The sequence below is a fragment of the Zootoca vivipara genome, chromosome 2 (genome assembly GCF_965207765.1).
Source record: "Zootoca vivipara chromosome 2, rZooViv2.hap1.1, whole genome shotgun sequence".
Lineage (NCBI taxonomy): Eukaryota > Metazoa > Chordata > Lepidosauria > Squamata > Lacertidae > Zootoca > Zootoca vivipara.
In genome coordinates this window covers 122,161,867-122,175,798 of record NC_142584.1, presented here as the reverse complement: position 1 = coordinate 122,175,798, position 13,932 = coordinate 122,161,867, and the positions used below count along the sequence as shown (strand labels likewise).

Sequence of the window (13,932 nt, the reverse complement as noted above, 5' to 3'; positions counted from 1 at the left end):
GATGGATGGCGGCTAACAGATTGAGGTTGAATCCTGACAACACAGAAGTACTGTTTGTGGGGGACAGGAGGTGGGCAGGTGTGGAGGACTCCCTGGTCCTGAATGGGGTAACTGTGCCCCTGAAGGACCAGGTGCGCAGCCTGGGAGTCATTTTGGACTCACAGCTGTCCATGTAGGTGCAGGTCAATTCTGTGTCCAGGGCAGCTGTTTATCAGCTCCATCTGGTACGCAGGATGAGACCCTACCTGCCTGCAGACTGTCTTGTCAGAGTGGTGCATGCTCTGGTTATCTCTCGCTTGGACTACTGCAATGCGCTCTACGTGGGGCTACCTTTGAAGGTGATTCGGAAACTACAACTAATCCAGAATGCGGCAGCTAGACTGGTGGCTGGGAGCGGCCGCTGGAACCACATAACACTGGTCCTGAAAGACCTACAGTACATTGGCTCCCAGTACGTTTCCGAGCACAGTTCAAAGTGTTGGTGCTGACCTTTAAAGCCCTAAAGGGCCTCGGTCCAGTATACCTGAAGGAGTGTCTCCATCTTCTGGTGGTTCCCTCATTGGGAGAAGCCAAGTTGCAGGGAACTAGGCAGAGGGCCTTCTTGGTGGTGGCGCCTGCCCTGTGGAACGCCCTCCATTCAGACGTCAAAGAGGAAAACAACTACCAGACTTTTAGAAGACATCTGAAGGCAGCCCTGTTTAGGGAGGCTTTTAATGTTTAATAGATCACTATGTTTTATTTTTTTGTTGGAAGCCGCCCAGAGTGGCTGGGGAGACCCGGCCAGATGGGCGGGGTATAAATAATAAATTATTATTATTATTATTATTATTATTATTATTATTATTATTATTATTATTATCCCTCTTGGTTTCATTATAATATACTTATTTATTTTGTTGTTGTTTAGTCGTTTAGTCGTGTCCGACTCTTCGTGACCCCATGGACCAGAGCACGCCAGACACTCCTGTCTTCCACTGCCTCCCGCAGTTTGGTCAAACTCATGTTCGTAGCTTCGAGAACACTGTCCAACCATCTCATCCTCTGTCACCCCCTTCTCCTAGTGCCCTCCATCTTTCCCAGCATCAGGGTCTTTTCCAGGGAGTCTTCTCTTCTCATGAGGTGGCCAAAGTATTGGAGCCTCAGCTTCAGGATCTGTCCTTCCAGTGAGCACTCAGGGCTGATTTCTTTCAGAATGGATAGGTTTGATCTTCTTGCAGTCCAATACTTGTCTATGCACACCCATAAAACCTTATATACTTAACAAGCCAATTTTAAAACCTTCTTCATCTCATTACAAGTGACTTTTACAAGTTATACTAATGTAAAAATCTGTACACAAAGCTTAAAAATTATGCATTGGACAATTGCCCCTTTTTGTAATAATTAGTCCTGCATAGTTCAGTAATTTATTTTGTCCATCTTCTTCTTTATCTTCTTTGGCCGAGGCTTCTTCCTTCCATCTTGGCCTGGCATCCTGTCTCACAAATCGGAACAAAGTCTTTCGCTCCAACAGTCCATCAAGTCCTGTACCTCTCAATATCATAACTTCAATTTTTTAAAACAACAATCATTTTCTTCAAATCGCTATATGTCTTTCCCCAGGCCTTTTTATAATTTTGCAGGTAGCGTCTTAAACCTTTCACCCTCCCTGTTTGATTCTTCTCTAACGTAGTCAAAGCCTCCCAAATCATTTCAGACAAGGTACCATCTTTATCAGTCAGATACTTTGAGGAGGGAGGTCTGGTGACCATTGGGGGTAATAGCTCCATTCTGGCCCAGGAGACTGTGTTTTCCAGATCTGTTGAATCTATCAATGTGGGAACCCTGGACGCTGCCCCTTCTCCCGGACCATCTCAGTCAGGATCCAGTCTTCCGTCCTCAGGCAGACCTCTTCCACCTGACTGCTTGGAGGCTGAAAGGATCTGTGGATTTGTAGCTTGTTGACCGGCTGAACACAAAGAGCGCTCCTGGAAAAGAGCGACCAGTGGGGTGCCTCAGGGTGCTGTCCTGGGCCTGTTTGTTGTTCAACGTCTTTATAAACAACTTGGAAGAAGGACCTGAGGGGATGCTCATCCCATTTGCAGACGACACCAATTGGGAAGGGTAGCTAATGCTGCAGAAGATGGATTTGGGATTCAAGATGACCTTAACAGGTTGGAGAACTGGGCCCAAACGAACAGAACGGATTTCCATAGGGACCAATGTCAGGTTCTGCACTTGGACAGGAAGAACCAGATGCACAAATATAGGATGGGGGACACCTGGCTCCCTAGCAGTACATGTGAAAAGGATCGAGGGGTCTTGGTGGATCACAATGTGATGCTGCAAAAAAAAAGCTAATGCTCATCTAGGCTGCGTGAGCGGACGTCCAGTGTCCAGGTGAAGGGAAGTAATAGTCCCTCTCTATTCTGCTTTAGTCAGACCAAACTTGGAATCCTGTGTCCAATTCGGGGCACCACAATTTAAGAAGGGTGTTGACAAGCTGGAATGTGAGCACAGAAGGGCAACCAAAATGATCCAGGGTCTAGAAGCCGAGCCTTAGAGGGAACAGTTGAAGGAGCTGGGTATGTTTAGCCTGGACAAGAGGAGGCTGAGAGGAGATAGGAGAGTCGTCTTCAAATATCTGAAGGGCTGCCACGTGGAAGAGGGAACAAGCTTGTTTGGAGGGTGGGCCTCGAACCAGTGGCTTCAATTTGCAAGAAAGGAGTTAGTCTTACAGAGTGTGGATTCATAGGGTTTTGAATGGAGGTGTAAATGTGGGGTGATATGATAGCCATGTTCAAATATATGAAAGGATGTCATATGGAGGAGGGAGAAAGGTTGTTTTCTGCTGCTCCAGAGAAGCGGACACGGAGCAATGGATTCAAACTACAAGAAAGAAGATTCCACCTCAACATTAGGAAGAACTTCCTGACAGTAAGAGCTGTTCAACAGTGGAATTTGCTACCAAGGAGTGTGGTGGAGTCTCCTTCTTTGGAGTTCTTTAAGCAGAGGCTTGACAGCCATATGTCAGGAATGCTTTGATGGTGTTTCCTGCTTGGCAGGGGGTTGGACTGGATGGCCCTTGTGGTCTCTTCCAACTCTACGATTCTATGATTCTATGTGGTGCTACTACTTTCCGGATGTCTGTGTCTGCTGTGGCATAATGTTTTGTGCTGGGCACAGTCACCATGGCTGTTTCTCATCCAGTGGGGCAAAGGGGTCATTCTTAGCTCTGCCAGTCCAGGGGGAAGGGGTGCGCCATTCACGGAATGTCCTGCAGTCCACTCTTTGCATGGACAGGCCCAATTCCCGCCATCACTTTGCTCAGAGTTGTTTCCAAGCTTCAGGGGAGAGTAACAGAGTCCATGGACTCTCAGCAGAGATGAGAGTGATGGGGCCTGGTGGAAACGGGGGCCGGGGGGTGGGTTGGAGGGCCCAACTGACATGCTCTCTCTCTCCCCCCCCCCCGGTGCCCCTTCTGCCCCTTCTGCAGCAATCACACACGCCTTCGACGCTGAACCCTGTCATGCCGGCCTCCGAGAGGACAGTCGCCTGGGTGTCCAACATGCCCCACCTCTCTGCGGACATTGAGAGCTCCCACATTGAGCGGGAGGAGTACAAGCTGAAGGAGTACTCCAAGTCCATGGACGAGAGTCGGCTGGACCGGGTAAGGGGGGCGGGCGGTCCTTGGGAAGCAGCCTGCTTGGGCTCCACGGGGCTGGGGGCGGGGCGGCTTTCAGACTCGGTTGCAAGATGGCTCCTGTTAGGGCAAAATTCTGGGTGCGAGAATGCTCAGCCACCCAGCTCATCAGGCAAGGGCCTGCGGTCGTTGCGGAGTATAAAAGGAAGGAGTCCAGCCACGATCCGGAGCAAACAGCAATGTTTATTACTGCGCAGCAGGTTCAATGCCAGACTGAACACCGTGAACAGGGCTGCAGGAACTTTTAAAACTTCCCACCACCATCCCATAATGCACATCGAAAGCATCATGCATACATCACTTGTGACAGGGTAAAACGTCAGAAAAGGGGAAGGTGCAAGGGGCATTAGCATACAGGTAAACAGGAGGTAAGCAGGATTAGCATAAGGTAACAATGCACGATGTCCCAGGACATTGTCAAGCAAGTACCGGTACCAGTAAGTATCTGGGAGGGGATCCTTGAGTTCCTGGTGGGGAAAAACAATGGGTCCAGGTGTGAGTATTGCCTCTGGCTTCGGGTTGGGAATGGCAGGAGATGGTACCTGAATGGATTATGGATATGCAGAGGAGCACCACCCTGGCTACCTGACCTCTTGCTTAAGGGATTATGGCTGTTCCCTGCATCCTTGAGAGCCCTTGGCCAGAGTAGGAAAAAGGGGGTTTCATTTAGAAATACACTGTATTCATTCATAAAGAAATCTGGTTACATACAGTCTCAGGCAACAGAGAAGGGGTAGGAAAGGGTGCCCTTACTACTCAGGGCTTGATCTTGAGGGGGTTCGTGTTGGTGCGATACTAGAGTGGTGTTGTAGGATCAGACGGGATCCCCTTGAGGGCACTTGTGCCAATCTTGATTCCCAAATGAAGCCTCGTTTGGGTGCCCCCCCCCCCGGTGCAGGTGAAAGAGTACGAGGAGGAGATCCACTCTTTGAAGGAGCGGCTGCACATGTCCAACCGGAAGCTGGAGGAGTACGAGCGGCGCCTGCTGAGCCAGGAGGAGCAGACCAGCAAGATCCTGCAGCAGTACCAGCAGCGGCTGGAGCAGAGCGAGAAGCGCCTCCGGCAGCAGCAGGTGGAGAAGGACTCCCAGATCAAGAGCATCATTGGCAGGTGAGCTGCAGGTCGGAGCCGCGGGGAGGCCCTGGGGGGAGGGAGGGAGGGGGCAGCAGAAGAAGGGGCCGGCCAAGAGGCTCTGTCCTTCCCCCAGCTGGGCAGCTGCGGGAAAGGGGGGCCCCTGGCGGGGTGGGGCCTGGGGCAGGGAGGGGGGCTTCCGGACGGCCGGCTGCTCCCCCAGGGCCGCCCATGGGAGCCCCCCTTTCCCGCAGCTGCTGGCGGCCCCGGCTCCCGCCGCCTGCCTGCTGGGTGGGGGGGCCCGGATTGACTCCAGTGAAGCCTGTCCCTGCAGGTTGATGCTGGTGGAGGAGGAGCTGCGCAGGGATCACTCGGCCGCCCTCGACGCCTCCGAACCGCGGAAGCGGCTGCTCGACGCTCAGGTGGAAATTACAATGTCATTGTTCTAGCCCATGTCTCCATCGCCATCCCTGTCTGCGTCTCCCCCCCCCCCCGGCATCGCTCCCTCCGTCTGCTCACCTTCGCCCCCCGGGCATGCCGCCCCCCCCACCCTGCCACCGCCTGAGTCCGCTTCTGCCTCTTCCCCGTTCTGCATGGCGGGAGGGGGCTGGGCCTGGGCAGGGAAGGAGGGAGGGAGGGAGGGAGGGGGGCTCCCCGCCTGCTGAGACCCGGCCCCACACACTGGGTAGGGGGGTGGGATCCAGAGTCCCTTTGCCTGGCCCTGACCAAGTTGGAACGAGGTGCCAGAAGGCGCCCAGGAGTCCCCCGGGGAGGGGGAGGGGCTGCCCCCTGTCCCGTTCGCTCCCCCTCTGCCAAGCAGGAGTTCCTCCAGCCAGAGGGTCTGTGCTCAGTTTTCGGGGGGGGGGCTGGGGGTGGGTGGAGTGCCTGCGATGGAAAGTGAGAGCCTCCCCAGAGCAGCAGAGCCAGGCGGGACCCAGGGCCAGAGTCTCGGCCCTCTGAAGCCCACCTCCTGCCTGGAACACAGGGCGGCTTCTGGGCTTGCGACTTGGGGAACCATCCATAAGGCTCTTCTTACAGCCTGGCTGGGGGGGGGTACACAGGGTTCCCCCCCCCAGCACACCCGTGGCTGAGCAGCCCTTCCCCCTCCAGCCCCTCGTCCGCCTCCTTGGCACTGGAAAGAGATGGACGGGGGGCTGGGGGAGATGCTGCCCACCTGCCCCAGCTCCTTGCCCTGCCCAGGCCCTCCCCCTCCCCACACTGCCCCACAACTGCTGGGGGGGGTCCCCCCCTGACCCAATCACTGTGTTTTCTCCGTTTCATCCTAGCTGTTCACCAGGTAACTCTGTATGACTCAGCTTTTCTCACATGGAGGGATCGGGGGGACACCCGCCACTCAGTAGCCGACCAGGTGGGTCCCGTACACGCCCCTCGCCCCTCTCCCACCCCCCCATCAGGAGTAGACCCTCTCTTCCCCCTCCCTCCCTCCCCCTGCCTTTCCTCTTCCTGCTCCTCCTTTATGTCCCTATAGGTGTGGGGGGGTGACCCTCTAGGGGGACCCCACTGGGTGCCCATCTATATGTAGGAGGACAGCCTCATTCTGGGGGGAAAGGGGTCCTCAAGTCAAAAGCTTGGCAGTGGGCACCTGCTGCTCATGGGGGGAGGGGGGCATGGGGGCCCTCCCCTCTGAGCAACCCCCTCCCCACATCAGTCGGAGGGAGGGAGGGAGGGGCCGTTCTGTTAACATGCAGCAGGAGCAGCCTCTTGGACACCCTCCTCCTCCTCCTCCCCCAGGAAGGCCAGAAGCACCACAGGGGCACCCCCAAACCCAGCCTGCCCCCCCTGCGTGACCCCAGGCCCCCCGCCTCCCGCACTGCTGCCCCCCCGTTTGTCTTGTGTCTGTCCGCACCACATTCCACTTGGACACCCAGTACTGTCTGTTCCCTGGCGGCGGGAGGGGGGGGTTGCAGCCTGCGCATGTGCCTGGAGGTGGGGGCGGGCAGGGTCCTTTGTGCATGTGGGGGGAGGGTGTGGTGTGGGAGGACCCCCCTCCACCACCGGTCTGGCAAGGAGGGGGCCGGACCCTCCCAGGCACAGGGGGGGGGCCGGGCGAGTGGTGGTGGACAGCTGGCCCAAGAGGTTAGTGCCAGCTAGGGGGGCGGGAGTGGGGGCATGGGGGGCTGGGGGTGGGTGGGTGGAGGCGGCTGTCCCTGGGGAACTCGGTGCCCGACTGCTGCCCTCCCCCCAAGGTTCAGTGTGGGAGAGGATGAGCGAGCCCCAGGAATGGGTGAGGGGGCACCCACCCCCCACCCAGCCACCCTTCCACAGAGGGTGATAACGGCGCCATTCCCCCCCTGTGCTCAGTCCTGCCCAGCTTTGCCCCCACCCTCCGTGTAGGTGGTTCGAAGGTGGCGGGGGCCTGGAAAGATGGGAAAGGAATTGTGGGGTCTGGAGAAGGGGAGGGGAGGGAGCAGGATTCCTAGGTGCTTCCAAAAGGCCTGTCCTGTTCCCCTCCGCTTGCCACGGGGTGTCCCCTCAGCTCCCTCCCTTTTGCCCATCTTGGGGGGGCTATGGGTGCTCCTGAGGGGCTTTGGGGGTGCCCTTGAGCATCCTGGCCAATGGCAGCCTTTGGGGGACAGAGCCCCCATTGGTCAATGCAAATGACAACGGCCTCGTCCCTGTCAACGGTTCTTTGAAAGGGGCGAAGGCAGAGGGCATTCCCTCGCTGGCCTAAGGGTCTCCCATGTGGGGCCCTCCTCTCCCCCCCCCCTGCTCAGGGGGGAAAGGCCTCAAGTTGTGCCCCACTCAGCCCAGCCTGGGGCCCCCGAGGGTGGGCTTTAAGCTTGGGGTCCGCAGAGGAGGACCCTTCTCTTTCCGAGAGGTGTGCCATAGTCCTTGATTACCCCGTAAAATGCACGGTGAACACGTCCAAGTCTGGACTTCCTCTCGGGGTCCCCCCAACACAGCCAGTGAGGGAAGCCTGTCCCCACCCCAGTGTGGATGGGGAAGGGGGGGCTGAACCCCAGAGAACCTGGGTGTCAGAGTAGTGGGGGAGGCCTGCTGCAGCCGAGGGTCTGGCCTGCACCCATAACAAGCACCCTGGGAATGGCTGGGGTGGGGGGTGAGCAGTTCCCCGTGTGAGGAAGGGGGCAGGATGGAGGCCTCTGGGAAAGCAGGTGGAGAGGAGGAGACCCAAGTGGGGCCTATCTGGCTGGGGGGCTCAGGGCAGGGCCAGGAAAGGGCGTCTCCACCCAGCAGGGGCTGCTATGGGGAGCTGAAATCAGGGGCAGGGCCAAGGACACAGCCCAGCCTCATGCACTCAGCTCCAGCCAGGGGCCACTTGTGGGCACGGGGGTCGCTGCAGTCCCGCCTGCCTTGCAGCCTTTCCATGGGGACGCCTGGCTGGCCCCACAGATGCCCCATGGGCTGACCCAGCTGCCAGGCCAAGCCCTGGGAGAGGGAGGGCGGCGGACCCCACCCACAGGGTGTCCCAGCCAGCCCCATGGAGCCCGCAAATGGGGGGAGGAAGGCCCTTGGACACCCTTGGGCTGCTGTTGAGGAGCCCCGTTGCTGGGTGGGGGGAGGTCCTCTGGGGCCCAAGCGGGAAGGGCGGGGGCTGCCTTGCGAGAGCCGGCACCCCCCAACGTTAATAAATAAGTGCCCCCTCTTGCCCCCCCTCTGTTACAGGAGAGGCAGCTTTCCGCCGTGGGTGCAGCAAACCCGCGTCTGAGCGCCGCTATGGGGCAGCCCTGGAACGGGATCCACTCCGGGCCACCGCCTCCGCCCCCGCGACTCCAGATCACGGAAAATGGAGAGTTTCGCAACACCGTGTCTGAGCACTAGCGGCCGCCCCCTGCCTCCCCCCACCTCCCTGAGCCGCTGTGGGGTGGGTGGGGCGGGGCGGGGGTCCGGCCTGCCTGTCTGCCTCCGGGCGCAGGGAGGGGGCCGGGAACATTTTCAGGGTGTTTTATAGCAGGACACAGACGACAATCTTAACCCCCCCATCACACCCTCTCTGACCCCCACCCCTCCCCTCCCCACAGAGCACCGCCTTCCCCTGCTCTGCCCCCAAACAGAGTGGGGGTTCTCCCTCCCTCCCCCCCCAGGTATTTCTCAGGAGTGGCATCCCCTTCTTCCTCCCCACCTGCTCCCCCCCCCCATGGCAGCATTGACCTCCCCCTCCCAAGGCAGCAGCCCCAGCAAGGGGGGGGAGGGCGCTGGTCCCTCTTGGCCCCCCCTCCCGGGCCCCCCTCTGCTGTTGGGGTGGGGGGGCAGGAAGTTCGCCTGCAGGGGGGAGGCTGGTCCCGATTCCCTTGCCACGCGCACTTGCCTCAGCCAGCTGCCATGGCGGGTGGGGGCTGCCCCCCCCACTTGCTCATTTTCTTCTCCAGAGGGGCGGGGGAAGGGAAGGCTGGGCGGGAAGGGGAGGACCCCCCCAGGCCCCGAAGCTCCGCACTGCCCAGTCCCCCCCCAGGCAAGGCTGTGCCTCCCCCCATTCCCCCCCCCCATTCTGCGCTCTCCATCCTCTGACAAAGGGCTTTGCCTGCTATGTACAGTGACCCCCCCCCAACCTTTGTTTCTGGTTATTCTCGATTCTTTATTCTCTCTCTATACATAGCTCTCTTTTCCTCTGTGTTGTGGGGGGCAGCGCAAGGGGGGGGGTTGACTCTTTTCTTCTTTCCTTTCCTCTCTGGTCTCAAGCCGCCCCCCCCTCTAGGCTCCCACCCCCCCATTTCCAACCGGGGGGGGGGAGAGGGGGCTTGACAAACTCTCTTTCTCTGTCTCTCAAAGAAGCCATTTTTTGAACTGCCCAGCCAGCCCAAAGCGGGGCCCTCGAGATGGGTGGGAACCCCCTGCGCCCCCCCCCATGGAGAGAAGCAAAGGGGACGGGGGCCAACCCCCCCCCACACACACACTTGGCGTGGTGCTGCTGCTGCTGCTGGCTCTCCCCGTCCGTCGCCCGCCTGCCCCGTTGTGCTTTTTGGTTCCTGAGCTGCTGCAGCTGCCGCAGGGTGAGAGGTGTTCGGCACAAGAGTTCGTGGTTGTCGTGGCTGTTTTCTCCCCCCCCTCCCCGCTGCGCATCGCCCCGGACCCTCTCCCCCCCCCTAGCCCCGCTTTGAGCACCCGACCATTTCCGCCCTCTCTGACCCCCATATTTATTTTGTAAGGACTCTCCTTCCCTCCCCGCTCTCACCCCCCCACCCCTCTTTCTCCCCACCCCCCACCCCCACCCCGGACAATGACGGTGGCTCAGGCGGGCACCGTAGATATTTATACGTATTATTATGATGATGAATTATTATTATTATTATAATATAAAGAGATTGTACATATGTGAAGTCCCCGCTGCCTGCTCCCCATGGACTTGCCCCCCCCCTGGTGTAATTACCGCGGGATTTGTACTGTACATAAAAAGAGCTGCTTCTTCTCTCTCTCTCTCTTTCTCTCTCTGCCTCCTTCCCCCCCTCTCGAACTCAGAGCCTGTGTACATATTTCCTCCCTTTGGATGGAGGTTCAGGTCACTCTGGCCTCCCCAGGCATCTTCTCTCTCTCTCTCTCTCTCTCTCTCTCTCTCTCTCTCTCTCTCTCTCTAGCTCTCGAGTTTATTTTATGTCAAATTTATTTTTTTCTCATTTTTTTTCTGGAGTGTGTGGTGAAAACAGACGAAAATGTTTAATAAAAAGCAATTGGTCTTTTATGCCACATCAGCCGTAAAGGCAGAGGGAAGGGTGGGATGGGGGGCTTCTGTGGGGCAAGTGCCCCAATTTCAGGGGCATCCTCGCTCCTGGAGTCACGAGAGGGTGGAGGGTCTTGCAGTGGGCACTTGGCAAGTTTCTGGCTGCTGGGGGGGGGGCGCCATTTCTGCCCGTGTCCAGGTCGGGCTGAGCGAGAGAACTTCAGCCAGAAGCCCCCCAGCTGTTCTCTGCCCCTCAAAAGGAAGGGTCCCAGAGTTGTGGGTGGCCAGAGCAAAGTATTTGGGAGAGCGAGTGTGCAAGGGCCTCAGTGTTTCCTGCTTGGCAGGGGGTTGGACTGGATGATCCTTGTGGTCTCTTCCAACTCTAGGATTCTATGATTCAGTCTCAAGGGAAGGTGGGGCAAGCTCTGTCAGGTAGAATCCTATTGGAAGGGACACACCCAAAAAGGAAAGGCTGGGGTTGGTATATAACCCGTGTCAGGTTCGTTAAAAAAAGAATTAGCTGGATCCTGAGATCTGAGGCACGGGACTCAACGCTCTCTCCAGCAAGAGTTGAGAATCACAGAATTACACAGCACAGTGAAGCGCGGGAAGAATAGGCTGTTCTACCTTTCAAATATGCAGTGAACAGGCCACACTGTTAGTCCGTTTGAATGCTTTACTTACAACGTCCCAAGGTCAGATTCATGCGTCATTCCATGCAGCAGCAAGAACTTAGGAGACACGTTCCCTGGTCAGCTTCACGTGGCGGAAGAGAAAGAAGAAAGAAACTTGGCTTTGAGACCGGAGTCTTAACCCCCTCGTACATTCACTAGCCCTCAGTTTGCTGGATGGGGGAACCTGGGAATGGGGTTTTTAAAAGCAGATGTTGGGTGGCTGCCTGCCAGGGATTTTCCAGCTACAATTTCTGCATTGCAGGGGGTTGGGCTAGATGACCCCCGGGATCCCTCCCAGTTCTAAGGTTCAGTGATAATTGTATCTTCTTAGAAGTTTGCATTACCTTGGAAGAGGGGTGGCTGGGAAGGGACCCTGGACTTCTGAACCTGCCACTACGCTGCCAACCTAAAGCCACCCCCATCCCGTGGGAGGGAGGGGGGAGTTGTCCTTCCTTCCTCTGCTGCCCCCAGGAGGCTCTGGAGCTTTTCCCCACCTTCCACAGCCCCCTGAGGTCCAGCTCCGAGGGCCTTCTGGCGGTTCCCTTCCTGCGAGAAGCAAAGTTACAGGGAACCAGGCAGAGGACCTTCTCGGTGGTGGCACCCGCCCTGTGGAACGCCCTCCCATCAGATGCCAAGGAAATAAACAACTATCTTTAATGCTGTATTGTGTTTTTAAAATTTGGTTGGGAGCCACCCAGAGTGGCTGGGGAAACCCAGCCAGATGGGTGGGGTATACATAATGGGTGGGCTTGAGGGCATCCTGAGCAACTTTGCAGACGACACCAAATTGGGAGGGGTGGCTAATACCCCAGAGGACAGGATCACACTTCAAAATGACCTTCACAGATTAGACAACTGGGCCAAAGCAAACAAGATGAATTTTAACAAGGAGAAATGTAAGGTACTACACTTGGGCAAAAAAAATGAAAGGCACAAATACAGGATGGGTGACACCTGGCTTGAGAGCAGTACATGTGAAAAGGATCTAGGAGTCTTGGTAGACCACAAACTTGACATGAGTCAGCAGTGTGATGCAGCAGCTCAAAAAGCCAATGCAATTCTGGGCTGCATCAATAGGAGTATAGCATCTAGATCTAGGGAAGTAATAGTACCACTGTATTCTGCTCTGGTCAGACCTCACCTGGAGTACTGTGTCCAGTTCTGGGCACCACAGTTCAAGAAGGATACTGACAAGCTGGAACGTGTCCAGAGGAGGGAAACCAAAATGGTCAAAGGCCTGGAAACAATGCCTTATGAGGAACGGCTTAGGGAGCTGGGTATGTTTAGCCTGGAGAAGAGAAGGTTAAGGGGTGATATGATAGCCATGTTCAAATATATAAAAGGATGTTCAAATATATAAAAGGATGTCATATAGAGGAGGGAGAAAGGTTGTTTTCTGCTGCTCCAGAGAAGCAGACACGGAGCAACGGATTCAAACTACAAGAAAGAAGATTCCACCTAAACATTAGGAAGAACTTCCTGACATTAAGAGCTGTTCGGCAGTGGGATTTGCTACCAAGGAGTGTGGTGGAGTCTCCTTCTTTGGAGGTCTTTAAGCAGAGGCTTGACAGGCATATGTCAAGAATGCTTTGATGGTGTTTCCTGCTTGGCAGGGGGTTGGACTGGATGACCCTTGTGGTCTCTTCCAACTCTATGATTCTATGATTCTATAATATATGATGATGATGATTATTATTATTATTATTATTAGGAGAGGAGCAACTGCAAGGTGGGTTTTCACTCTCTTCCATCAAAGTCTCCCATCAAAGAGCTCAGACCCTATGGGGAGGGGGGGTGTTGGGTGACTCACACTGCTGCTGGAAGGGCCAGCCAAGGCTAACAGGTCACCCCCCCCCAAGGAGGGAGGGAATTGCCATGGGTCCAGCTCTGTCAGCCATGCCCCCCAGGGTGCGTGGGTGGGCGGCAGGGATCTGGGCCCTTGAATTCCTCTTGCTGATAACGCAGAAGATACCAAGTGGCACTTCTTCTGCAGGCCTCACCTTTTATTTATTTGCAGCAAGTGACCTCGAGGCGACTTGCAAGCACGAAAGAGTGCGATTCTAAAAATGGCCAGCAAGAGAAAAGCATCAGATATATATAGATATAAAAGCAGCAGCTAAGAGCAGAAGGGAAGGGGGATGCAAAGCTCTCTCCTGTGCTTTGCTTGGGGGGGGGGACCAGAGCAGAAGGGAGCCTGGGAGGGGGGCTGGAATGAGGGGGGGGGCGGTTCGTCCTCAAGGGCAGGGTCTCGGGTGCTTCTGTGCTTGCTCACTCAGACTGCGGATCCTAGAATGGTACAGTTGGGAGGGACCCCTCAGAGTCATCTAGTCCAACCCCCTGCAATGCAGGAATCTCAGCTCAAGCATCCCTGACAGATGGCCACCCAACCTCTGCTTGAAAACCTCCAAGGAAGAAGAGTCCCTGGGGAGGCCGTTCCCCAAGTCGAGCAGCCACCAGCCTCCTCCTGGGGCAGCTCTCAGGGGCAGGGCAGGGCAGGGGACAAAGGAGAGCCTCCTCCGTCTTTTTGGAAACCAGACTGGCCTCACAAACAGGCCAGGATCCTCCTCTAGGTCTGCTGAAACAGCACTTGCGAGAGAAAATAAGTGGCGGGGCAGAGACTAGAAAAGGTTTTCCCCAAAGCCTGTTGCCTTGAAAGTGCCAGCCCTTTCCCAAGAACCTCTTCCGACCACCTTCAAAGTATAATAATAATAATAATAATAATAATAATAATAATAATAATAATAATTTATTATTTATACCCCACCCATCTGGCCGGGTCTCCCCAGCCACTCTGGGCGGCTTCCAACAGAAGAATAAAACACAATGTTATATATTAAACATTAAAAGCCTCCCTGAACAGGGCTGCCTTC

At 56.2% G+C, this 13,932-nt stretch overlaps 1 protein-coding gene across 13 annotated transcripts in view; it reads left to right on the top strand.

Annotated features, from left to right (window-relative positions):
- SYNGAP1 (synaptic Ras GTPase activating protein 1) overlaps positions 1-10,409 on the top strand; it is a 60,455-nt gene extending 50,046 nt beyond the window's left edge. For 9 of the 13 annotated variants that reach the window (XM_060271098.2, XM_060271096.2, XM_088664307.1 and 6 more), the window contains 5 exons: positions 3,476-3,649; positions 4,581-4,792; positions 5,075-5,175; positions 6,040-6,122; positions 8,399-10,409. In XM_060271098.2, coding sequence (XP_060127081.1) covers positions 3,476-3,649; positions 4,581-4,792; positions 5,075-5,175; positions 6,040-6,122; positions 8,399-8,554 — 726 coding nt within the window. In that variant the 3' untranslated portion in view covers positions 8,555-10,409. The remainder of the gene's footprint in view (positions 1-3,475; positions 3,650-4,580; positions 4,793-5,074; positions 5,176-6,039; positions 6,123-8,398) is intronic. The other 4 variants (XM_088664312.1, XM_088664311.1, XR_015948575.1 and 1 more) reach the window with 3 other exon arrangements.
- The last annotated feature ends 3,523 nt before the right edge of the window (positions 10,410-13,932 follow it).